This window comes from Polypterus senegalus, chromosome 18 (genome assembly GCF_016835505.1).
Source record: "Polypterus senegalus isolate Bchr_013 chromosome 18, ASM1683550v1, whole genome shotgun sequence".
Lineage (NCBI taxonomy): Eukaryota > Metazoa > Chordata > Cladistia > Polypteriformes > Polypteridae > Polypterus > Polypterus senegalus.
This window is the reverse complement of record NC_053171.1, coordinates 72,864,658-72,876,690: the sequence shown is the minus strand read 5'-3', so window position 1 is coordinate 72,876,690 and position 12,033 is coordinate 72,864,658. Positions and strand designations below refer to the sequence as shown.

The 12,033-nt window shown below is 38.5% G+C and overlaps 1 protein-coding gene across 2 annotated transcripts in view; it reads right to left on the bottom strand.

Annotated features, from left to right (window-relative positions):
* Window positions 1-447: 447 nt before the first annotated feature.
* Window positions 448-12,033, bottom strand: part of max (myc associated factor X) — a 49,530-nt gene continuing 37,944 nt past the window's right edge. Inside the window, exons 3-4 of one of the 2 annotated variants that reach the window (XM_039742297.1) lie at window positions 4,039-4,177; window positions 448-1,504 (exon numbers count right to left, since the gene is read on the bottom strand). In XM_039742297.1, coding sequence (XP_039598231.1) covers window positions 1,320-1,504; window positions 4,039-4,177 — 324 coding nt within the window. In that variant the 3' untranslated portion in view covers window positions 448-1,319. The remainder of the gene's footprint in view (window positions 1,505-4,038; window positions 4,178-12,033) is intronic. The other variant, XM_039742298.1, reaches the window with a different exon arrangement.

The following is a 12,033-nucleotide window of genomic DNA, read 5'->3' as shown; positions in this document are numbered from 1 at the left end:
CTTACGTTCGTACGCACCGTTTATACATGAGGCCCCAGGACATTACGATGATGAAATAGCAGGTAGTCCAGCATTGACCACTGAAACAAGAAAGATCAGACATGGAACAGGAATGAAAATTGGTAGTAAAACACTTTGAGCTCAGTGGATCGAATACCGTGTGTCCACATCAAGAAGTCGAAACAAGAAAAGTCCACATCATGTTTCTCCAGATTCTGACATGATATCCCTGTTCAGCATAAATCACCAAAAATGTTTCAGGAACCAACACAGTGTATGTCATGAAGATGCCACTTACTATTTTAAGAGCATTCCTTCCCAGCTCTCCACTGCTACAGGTTTTCTTTAAACACCAGTATGCACATTAGAGACAGCCTGTGTTCATAAAAGGTGCTTGAACATCTCAAAGGAGTCTCATGAAGAGGGCAGGACACACAAATCTCAATGTAAAGGATAAAATAGTTTTATTTATAGTCTCATAGTAAAGGTAAGCCTTACCTTGCAAGACAACTGGCAGTATGTACAACATACCTGTAATTTCCATGGAATGGAACAAACATGAACAAAGAGCTATTTAATACACACTACGTGAGTCTTAAAATGAGGAAAAAGGAGAACAACCCCCAGACAGAAAAAAGGAGGCTAGTTAAAAAAACAAACAAAAAAAAATAATAATAATCTGCTACATAAGATTTTACAGTGTAATGCACAACACTCTGACAAACAGAAAAACAAAAATGTGACACATGACCAAGTGGACAGCATTTCCATCACATTCAGCATTAATAGAAGGGCTTGCTATTTTTTTTCCTACATTTTCATTAATTACAAAATACAAAAAAGTGGCAAACGTTAATGGACAATAGAAGAAGAAAAAGTAAACATTTTTGAAAAGTTACATACACACAGAGGCCTCTTTAAGACATTTTCTTTTTCCCTGTCACCTGCTTTTACTTTTGAGGATCGCCATCAGATCAGGCTTTGGGTATAAATGCGATTATGAACTGAAAACACGTCAAATTCAGAAAGGTTCTCCCTTCATTCTTCAACAGAGTACAGCAGAAACGTCAAAGGCTGCACTTCATGCAAAAGTTGTCACAGTGACGTTAGGGTGGGATTATCAACGGTGACAAACTGCTGGCTGTTCTCACCGACATTTATAGATTTCTTCTTTCGTTAGAAACAGATGGGCCAAACAAAAACAGAAAAAAAAATACAAAACAAAAATGGCATTGAGAATTAAAAGACAAACTTAAAACAGAAATTCATACACAATAGTTTCTAATAAAAGCACACCCAGTTTATGGCCAGTCCACACTTTAACTGGCTTCTACTCGAAACTTCTTTCTGGGATGAGGTTCTGTCTCTGACTCGGAGCTTGAATCGGAGCCTCCATCGAAGGCAGAAACTGCACTGCCCTTTGGGTTGGTGTATAGGCTGCTCTCTGAAGACGAGTAGTTGGCCTGCAGTTGAGCGTTTCCCTTTGCTTTTTCCAGTGCTCGAACTGGGAGAGGGGAAAAAGGGAAAACAATTACATAATTCTAAACATCATCGCACCACTGTTTGGCCATTTAGATCAGTTAAAGGGTTCTAAACTAAACATGGCACAGTATGACACACATAGATGCAGCTAATGGCATACATATGACTGACAGGTGTCAAACTGTGCCACTGCCAATAAGAGCAATAAAATAAGCCTGTCTAATCTAAATGATGGGGTCAGCAGCACTAGTCTAAAGGGCAGGAACCCACCCAAGATGGGCCATACATATCCGTAGGAATCATATGGAATCAGCTGCTGGCTCTTCAGTATTAATTCTTGCTGGAAGGAGAGATGGAACCAGCCTCTTGGGCCATATGCACACCCAGGGTGACAGGCAGCAGCAGCATTGAGCCACACATGGCAAGGACAGGAGTTATTCTGAACAGTCAGCATGGGTTCAGAAGAGGGAGGTCGTGTTTTACTAACATGCTGGAATTCTATGAGGAGGCAACAAAAGGATACGATCAAAGTGGAGCTTATGATATTATTTATCTGGACTTTCAGAAAGCATTTGATGAGGTGCCACATGAGAGGTTGGGCATCAAATTAAAAGAAGTGGGAGTTCAGGATGTTTTTAGATGGGTGCAGAATTGGCTCAGACACAGGAAGCAGAGGGTGATGGTGCGAGGAACCTCATCAGAACTGGCCGATGTTAAGAGTGGTGACCAGCAGAGGTCAGTGCCAGGGCCACTGTTATATATATATATATATATATATATATATATATATATATATATATATATATTTATATATATATGATTTACATAGGAATATAAGTAATAAGCTGGTTAAGTTTGCAGATGATACCAAGATAGGTGGATTAGCAGATAATTTGGAATCCGTTATATCATTACAGAAAGACTTGGATAGCATACAGAATTGGGCAGATTTGTGATAAATGAAATTTAATGTCAGTAAATGTAAAGTATTACACATAGGAAGTAAAAATGTTAGGTTTGAATACACAATGGGTGGTCAGAAAATCGAGAGTACACCTTATTAGGATTTAGGAGTCGTAGTGGACTCTAAGCTATCGACTTCCCGACAGTGTTCAGAAGCCATTAAGAAGGCTTCCAGAATGTCAGGTTATATAGCGCCCTGACGTGTGGAGTACAAGTCCAAGGAGGTTCTGCTCAACCTTTATAATGCACTGGTGAGGCCTCATCTTGAGTACTGTGTGCAGTTTTGGTCTCCATGCTACAAAAAGGACATAGCAGCACTAGAAAAGGTCCAGAGAAGAGCGACTAGGCTGATTCCAGGGCTATAGGAGTTGAATTATAAAGAAAGATTAAAGGAGCTGAGCCTTTACTGTTTAAGCAAAAGAAGATTAAGAGGTGACATGATTGAAGTGTTTAAAATTATGAAGGGAATTAGTACAGTGGATCGAGACTTGTATTTTAAAATGAGTTCATCAAGAACACGGGGACACAGTTGGAAACTTGTTCAGGGTAAATTTCGCACAAACATTAGGAAGTTTTTCTTTACACAAAGAACGATAGACACTTGGAATAAGCTACCAAGTAGTGTGGTAGACAGTAAGACGTTAGGGACTTTCAAAACTGGACTTGATGTTTTCTTGGAAGAAATAAGTGGATAGGACTGGCGAGCTTTGTTGGGCTAAATGGCCTGTTCTCGTCTAGAGCGTTCTAATGTTCTAATCTCTCTGGTGGATCGCCCATGGGCTCGTGCACACCTGCAGGGCTGCATGGGAGTTGTAGTCCCATGGAAGATGCCCTTGGGGTGTTGTGGGAAGGAGCATTCTTTGTTTTAGAGAGGCTGTTCAAATGCTTCCTGAGTGCACGGTGATGGCACTCCTGGGTCTGGGATAAAGGAAGCAGATCCAACTCAGTTAAGTGAGTTGGGAGTTGTGTGGGGAGGAAGGACAAAGCTTGGCTGGGAGGTGTGGAGATGGTGAAAAGAGAAAGGAACGATATTCTATTGTATTTTGTAGATTAAGACCTGTCTGAAGGCATTTCCTGAAAACAAAACGTTTACTTGCATTGAGACTGTTGTGATGTAATGGTGTTCAGGGTTTTGGGGCTCAGTGGTGTCCCCTACAGGCCACACCATTCAAACTGTAAGTCACCCCCAGAACACACTGATGATCTCCCTCATCAAAATCATGACAGTCACATGTACAGTATGTGCTTCTTGAGAAATGCCTGATGAAGTCTCAAGAACCCAGTAAGTCAATTTCTCCTTAACTTTTGTTACCAATGCAAATCCATTTTCACAAATAGCTAAAGACATAGTATGAGGATTTCTTGGCACTTTCTCTTTCTCATTATCCTGCTTTATCATAGCAATCATAGACGTAAACATGATAATTTCCATCTCACAGGGCACAATATACATTATCATCATTATTTTTTTGTTTTTATAAGTAGTTAGAACATTTAATTTTGAATGAGCACACATTTAATCTCAGCCCATGTACTTGAGCAATGGCTTAAAAAGAGAAGACAGTAGCAGGTCAAACAGAAGGGTCGTCTCACCTTGTTGCTCCAGCAAGGCGTTTTGTCTCTTCAGGTCGTCAATGTCTTGCTGGTGTGTGTGATTTTTCCGTCTCATGTACTGGATGTATTCTGTAGCTTTGTCTAGGATTTGAGCTCGAGAGGCCTGTTTGATAGAGGGCTGTCAGCAACATTACAAACTAAAACACATTACGCAATAAATGTTTTGAATCATACATTTTTCTATCACTCAATACATTATAAACATTTTACTATTTTCTAAATTAGCAATATACAATTAAACAATGATACACTTAAACTACCATTACCTCCTTTTTATAGCCTGCCAGAACATGTTCAAAGCCCCTTCATTCAGATGAGAATTTTACAGACTCTCTGCCATGGCTAGACACTTTGTTCAGTTAAATTTCTTTATTCCTGTACACTTGTCCAACTTTTGGGGCATTACAAATTATGGCTGCTAATTTCTTCCCTCATTATTTTCAACCACACTCACAAACATCATAGCATTACCTGCTGTTAAATTTGTCTTCATTGAGAAAATAATTATCATTTATTTAGGCAAAGTAAAAGGAACACAGTTAACAATCAGCTTGACAAAAGAAAATATTAACTCTAAATAAAGCAGGTTAAGGAATACACAGCTTGAAAAAAAAAAAAGGAATAGTAGTTACTTTTTAATTTTTATTAGGAAATAGTTGCATAACCCAAAACAATCTGACATTCTAAAATAAGCAGGTATTTGTCACCTTTTTTGCATGCAGTAGAAAAAAATAGGCACATTTAAAATGAGCTCATGTGCCAGAAATGTCACTTGGGAGGTCAATAAGGTCTGTAAATAATCAGATAATAAGAGTCAACCTCCAGGGCAATCACTACATGTGTTATAAAGGTAGGATGAATCACTAACATGGTTTCCACACACAGCCAGAATCGCTCAATATAACAGAAACAGCAGATGGCCTCAAGAAGAGGACTGCAAGTGTGGAGAGTGCAACCAAACCATAGAAGGTGGTGAGAAATTCACACTTGTCTCTGTCTTTGTAAATGTCCAGCATACTAGTTAAACACGGGGACCTCCTCACTCACCTCTTTCTTTATCTGCTCTTACACAATTGCTGTCACTTGTTTGTGTGAAATCTAAACTGGCATTTAGTTACCAAGTTTAGTTTAGTTTTGAGCACTCCTTGATCCCAGACATTTATGTCTGGCTTGTTTTAGTTCTGGCTACAAATCACTCATCTGGCAGGTTTACAGGTGAAAACATACGAACAATACAGCTGTTGTGAGCATGTGCCGGAATGACTTGACATATGGATTATGCAGCACAAATAATGGGGGATTTATTTCATGGATGTTTATGATATTGTTTGCCGTTTTCCAGTGCTGCTTTCTACTGCTCTATCAGAATTTTTTTTATATCCATTCTCCACAAATTAAAAAAATAATCATTTTTGCTAGAGCTTTACTTTAATAGCCAAGTAGTGTTGGAATGATACTAAAATTTTAACTTTGGTACCAGTACCAATAACAATACAGAAGTAAAAAATGGATAACTTAATTAATATTTCTTTTTATTTTGTGATAAATATTTTTCTTCCAAAGAAATTACTTAAAGCTAAACATTGACTGTAGTAACAGAATAATGGATAAAATATGTTTAATAGCTGAACTCCCTCCTCATAAGACAGTTTCAAAGAAATCAGCAGAAGGCAGGGACAAACATCCTACCTGACACCTTTTCAAATCGCCCTTTTGGGTTTCATAGATATTATTAGAGAAATGCAAACTACAGGTTTATGATTTGTGGGTTTTGTCATCAATAATTAAATGCAAATTATTTTGGGAGTTATGTGACCATTTGCATATAAAAACACAGACCTAACTAGACTGGACGAGTACTACACCACTGAGGGTTGCTGGGTGAAAGAGGAGGATGCTGGTTTTAAAAGTTGAGCCGTAACAAACAGTTAGCATCATAGATGGTGATGTCTTTTGGGTTTCAGCATTTCACTGCATAATTACATATTGTCGGCTTACAGTTTTCTCTGTATTTATGTTTTTGTTTGTGTGATTTTGTCTGGGTTGGAAAACAAATTCACCTGGGAATGCCCCCAACTTCTACAAATCTTCGGCATCACATTAGGACAAAACTTTACATAACTTTAAGAGGCTGTTCACAAGGGATTTCGTTTCACAATTATACCTCCATCATCTGCGTTTCTTGCAACTTTTAGAATCTTATTTAGCTCAATAAACTTGGAATAGAGAGTAATCATAGACCCAAAACATATTCACTACATTTCGCTTTCATGGGGGTCCTGTGCCCCTAACCCCCATAAATCACAAATAATTACTGTAATTAAAACTGAATGCAACATATAGACCTCATTAATCTTTAATGTCATGGAGTACGGTAGCCGACAGAACCACAGTGATTAGGCTTGAACAAGTTTGTGTTTGTTTCTGTGCATATGACTTCTTGAAAAGCAAACACTGATGTATTTCTTATTTTTACCGTAAATTTCATTAGTCATCTGTTGAGTTTTGAACTCCTGGGAGACATCAAGATGTGCAAAGGATAAATGCTTGTAAAGGTTTGATGTGTTCCACAGTTTGGGGGAGACAAGCTTTGAAGCTCCATCATTGCAAACAGGATATTCTGGACTACTGTAAAATCTTCAGGTTCACCTTTTCATTTGCCTTATGAGCAAAGCATTGCCATGTCTCCCATTGACTAGCTGGGGACAACTAGTGTAACCAATCGTCTCCTTCTCTTCATCTGTAGGCTGAATTGAGGAGTATATAACAAAGCTACACTAACGTGATTTGGTCTTCCGCTAGTCACATTGACACAGGAATGTAAGCAGTGACCAGCATACCTATTCTGTACTGTCTGTGCTTTGCTTAACACTAAAATCCCTTAAGTTTACAGTTTTTTTCCTTGCCCCTGACGTTCTTAAATTTTCCTGACATAAGCCAAGAACCTCTTGGCTCCTTATCACTGCACTAATAGCCCTCATTTTGCTTGCAAATGTGTGGTTTAGCAGAACGCAGCTTGCTACACCCCCTCCAACCATTCACCCAGAAGAAGGCATCACCCTGCTGCAATCCTCACAGTTCAAGTCTGTGTTGAAGTGTTTATCTGGCAATGCATTTGTAAGGAATTGTATAGGTAATGAAAAATTGTGATTTGAAATACATACAGTTCATGTGTGTTCGGTGTCTACAACGATCTGTGTAAATATAGAATGATAGAGGAAATATGAGGCAAGAAATGCTGAACACACAGCTAAAACAGAAAATGTTTTCATGTGATATAGTGATAACGAGAAAAGTTTAACATGAAGTGTAGGATGTGTTAAGACTGAACCTCAAATATCCAAGAAACACTTTCACAAACGGTTTAACAAGACAAGTATGCTTTTATTCAAGAGTAAAACCAAAGAAAAATAAATTGTTCAATTGACATGTTGCTGAAACCCAACCATCAGTTGGTACAAAGTAAAAAACGTTTGCATATGTATGTGCTTGCACGTTTCACTTTTCACAGTGGTAATGCTGCTCTGTAGAGATCTGTGCAGATGCTGCAGTGGATAAGCTACTGTTTAACAATGGCGAGGTAATAAGTTCAAATCCCCAGTCGTCTCTGCATTTAGCACTTTGAGTAGTTACCTTTAATTTTCACATAATAAAAATGTATATTTGATGTGAATCTGTAATATCCTGTGTATATTTATGGTACTTGTAAAAGATGTTACGTTGATGTGAATGTTCAAATGCGAGGAAAAGTGTCATTTGAAGGATTTTTTTTATTCAGTTTTATTCTTGAATAAAAAAATCGTTCAAATGACATATTGATGTGACTGTCCGTGTGCAAGGAAAAATAACATCCACTACAGACATCGCGGTGTCTGTTTGCTCAGCAACACAGTAAGAAGAAATGATCGATCTGCGCATGTCTCTCTGTTTTCATCCTTTCAGCTTTAACTTCTACAAGTACCATAAATTTACACCAGCTGTTACAGACTAAAATTCAATGTATGTTTTTATTATATAATAGTAAAAATAACAGCAGCTCACTACTCAAAATGGTAAATGCAAGGAGGGCCTGGGATGGAACCAGCCACCTCTTGACTATGAGAGAGCAGTCCTTACCTCTGCACCAGCCAAGCGGACGTGTCTGCTTCACATCGATTGATAGTTGGGCTTCAGTTTTTACATATTGCCAGTAACATATACTGTAAACTGAATAATTTCTTTTTCTTCAGTCATATTCTTGAATAAAAGCATACTTGTTTTGTTACACCTTTTTGAAAGAGTTTATTGGATATTTGGGTTTCAGTCTTCACACATCCTACACTTCACATCAAAATTATGTTATTACTATTACATATGAAAACATTTTCTGTTTTACCTGTGTGTTCAGCATTTCTTGCCTCGCATTTCCTCTGTCATTCTATATTTAAACAGATCATTGTGGACACGGAACACACATGAACTGTATGTACTATTCCAAGTAACAGTATATTAGTTATCCTATACAATTCCAGACACCTAACCCTCAGATAAAGAGACTTCAGCATCTGACTTCACTTTAGCTGCCTCAGTGGGGGATGAGTGAGCAGGCTGTTTGCTGCCTGTCCTGATTCACACATTTGCAAAACAAAGACACCATCCAACCTCTGCTCCTTAGAGACAAGCTGACTGAGATGGGAGTAGACTCACACCTGGTGGCATGGATCGTGGACTATCTTACAGACAGACCTCAGTATGTGCGTCTTGGGAACTGCAGGTCTGACATAGTGTTCAGCAATACAGGGGCGCCGCAGGGACTGTACTTTCTCCGGTCCTGTTCAATCTATATACATCAGACTTCCAATATGACTCGGAGTCCTGTCACGTGCAAAAGTTCGCTGATGACACTGCTATTGTGGGCTGCATCAGGAGTGGGCAGGAGGAGGAGTACAGGAAGCTAATCAAAGACTTTGTTAAATGGTGCGACTCAAACCACTTACACCTGAACACCAGCAAAACCAAGGAGCTGGTGGTGGATTTTAGGAGGCCCAGGCCCCTCATGGACCCTGTGATCATCAGAGGTGACTGTGTGCAGACCTATAAATACCTGGGAGTGCAGCTGGATGACAAATTGGACTGGACTGCCAATACTGATGCTCTATGTAAGAAAGGTCAGAGCCGACTATACTTTCTGAGAAGGTTGGTGTCCTTCAACATCTGCAATAAGATGCTGCAGATGTTCTACCAGACAGTTGTGGCGTGTGCCCTCTTCTATGCAGTGGTGTGCTGGGGAGGCAGCATAAAGATGAAAGATGCCTCATGCCTGGACAAACTTGTTAAGAAGGCAGGCTCTATTGTAGGAGTAAAGTTTGATAGTTTAACATCTGTGGCAGAGCGACGGGCACTAAGCAAACTCCTGTCAATCATGAAGAATCCACTGCATCCACTGAACACTGTACAACAAATATAAATAAGTATTCCCCAAAGTGCACTCAATTTGACATGCTATGCTTGGGCATTTTTAAAACAAATATTTATTAAAACAGGGATTACTATGGGGACAGGGACAATTGTGATAAACAGACCCTGATTTGTGTAACAAGCCCTGGAAGTGCTGGGCTTACGTTGATCTTTACTTTTTGTAGTAAGATAGTAAATGCACAGTTTTCTCCGTGGAGAGTGGCAGACATACTTCAAAAGGCATTCTGCAAATAGCTGCTACAGCTCTGTGATATCACACTGGCTTTGAAAAGCATCATGGGGCACTGGGGAAAAAATGTTTGTCTAAGCCATCCACATGTTTTCAGAACAACATTCAGCAAACAAGGTCACTGTTGAACTCAGCATATTCGATACAAAAAGAGCTTTGGCAAATTTAACCGATCAACACTTGTCATAGCTACACAACTTGAGACAAAAAAACCCCAAAAATAATAAAGGTAAAAGAAAAATACTAACCTTTCCTTTCAGTTTGTCACAGGAGTTTGAATGCTACTTAAAATACACTGAATGCTACCCTATGGATGGAGTTTAGGGAAGCCTTGTCCCAACAGAGATCAACTCTAAATGAACCAAATCAAAGTACAAGGTTCTAAACTGAAACTCGCCACTGATAAAGAGACTGGCTCCAATGACACCTGAAAACCAAAGAACAGGATCTGACAGAACAGACCTTTTCTGGTTGTCTAACACTAACACAACAATTCTACATGACTAGGGAGGTGGACAGTAGATGCAGAAAATACATTAATGTAAAGTGATGGTTTGGGTGGATCAGAGATATTAAATATGGGTCAATTACAAAAAATAGATTAGACTAGGCTGTTTTGGCTCAGGAATGGCGTGCTTATCTGTACTATCCCCTGCTCTCTCTTCTGTTTCCTTTTCCGGTATCCTTTTGGTGGTGGCGCATCTACTCAAAGCACCATGATGTTCCAAAAATGATGGATGGATTAAAAGTCAGAAGTCTGTATGATCATCAACATCAAGTGACTCCGTGAGAACCCTAACTAAAGTGGACTATTTCATTTATGTTAGGTAGAATGCCCAGTGGGGACTGGGCGGTCCAGTGCCCAGGAACTCCTGCAGATTTTTTTTTTTTTTCTCCAGCTGTTTGGAATTTTTTACCTGTTTTTTCTGTCCACCCTGGCCATCGGACCTTACTCCTTTTCTATGTTAACTAATGTTGTCTTATTTTAAGTTCTTATTTTGTCTTTTATTTTTCTTTTCTTCATTATGTAAAGCACTTTGAGCTATTTTTTGTATGAAAATGTGCTATATAAATAAATGTTGTTATTGTTGTTGCTTCAGATTCACTCTTGCTTCTGGTATTTTTGGTTTTCCACTACTGGGATGGGAAATGCTAAGCAAAGGCTAGGAATCAGAATTTTTATTATTATTATTATGTATAAAAAATAAAAACACACATATATACAAACACACACCACAAACTATAAAAATGCCTATCTGACCCATAGTATAGTATAGTTTGGCTTGAATGTGTGTTTTCCTTCAGGGAAGATGTGGCCTGCCAAATCAGTTGATAAAGTGTCAACATTCAGTGCAGTAAATTAAAATGTTTTTCCTTGAGTTTAAATGAGTGAATGCTGGCTGGGTGTGATAAATTGCTTTATATAGCCCTGTTGCATGCCAGTGGTTGAGGAAGCTGACATCCCAAACCATGCCTGGCTTGGAGTTAATGAGCCTGAACTTCCCTTCAACATTTTATGACTTTTGTTATCATTTTTCACACGTCATGTGCAGCACACATCCCAGCTCTTGGATTTCATATTGGCACCACATTCTCTCAATAAAGCAGGCAAGAGAATACAGTGAAATTTAGATTAGCCTCACACATGTAAAAACATCAAAAGCTTCACTTACGTCAATGCAAGTAAAGAAACTATTGGACTCAGGTGACTGACGTTACAAAGTCTGAGACCACTGGAGTATTCCACTGCGCTTAGCAAATTCGCCTTGCTTAAATCAATAAATTGAGCTAATTTTAGCTGAATTAGGATTAGGGCAAGTTACACATGGTATCCCAGGTACGCAAGCGTCACATCTCCCCCTTTTAACAGGTTTTTTTTTTTTAAGCATATTTAATGTTGCTCCTTACCTATTTCTATTATCATTTAAATTATTCTAATATATTCTTTAAAAGAAATGGGAAAACATTAAAATCTACACTGTCATTTAAAAAAAAGACAATTATTAATATACTGCATTTAAATTATTACTCCATTTGTCTTCAACAGTCTTTTTTGTCATTGCTTGGCAAAATGAAATGATATGATAGTAAAAAAAGATTTAGGAGAGGTGTGTTTCATAATGTTAAATTTATAGCTGCAACAACTAATCAACATCAATTATTAAAAATGTTGGCAACAATCACTTTCATCGATTAGTTGGTTATGTCATTAGGCCAAGCACGCTGTGCCACACAATTGCATCACTACTCCAATCAGTTGTGAACATATTTGAAAAAAGGCAGACTAT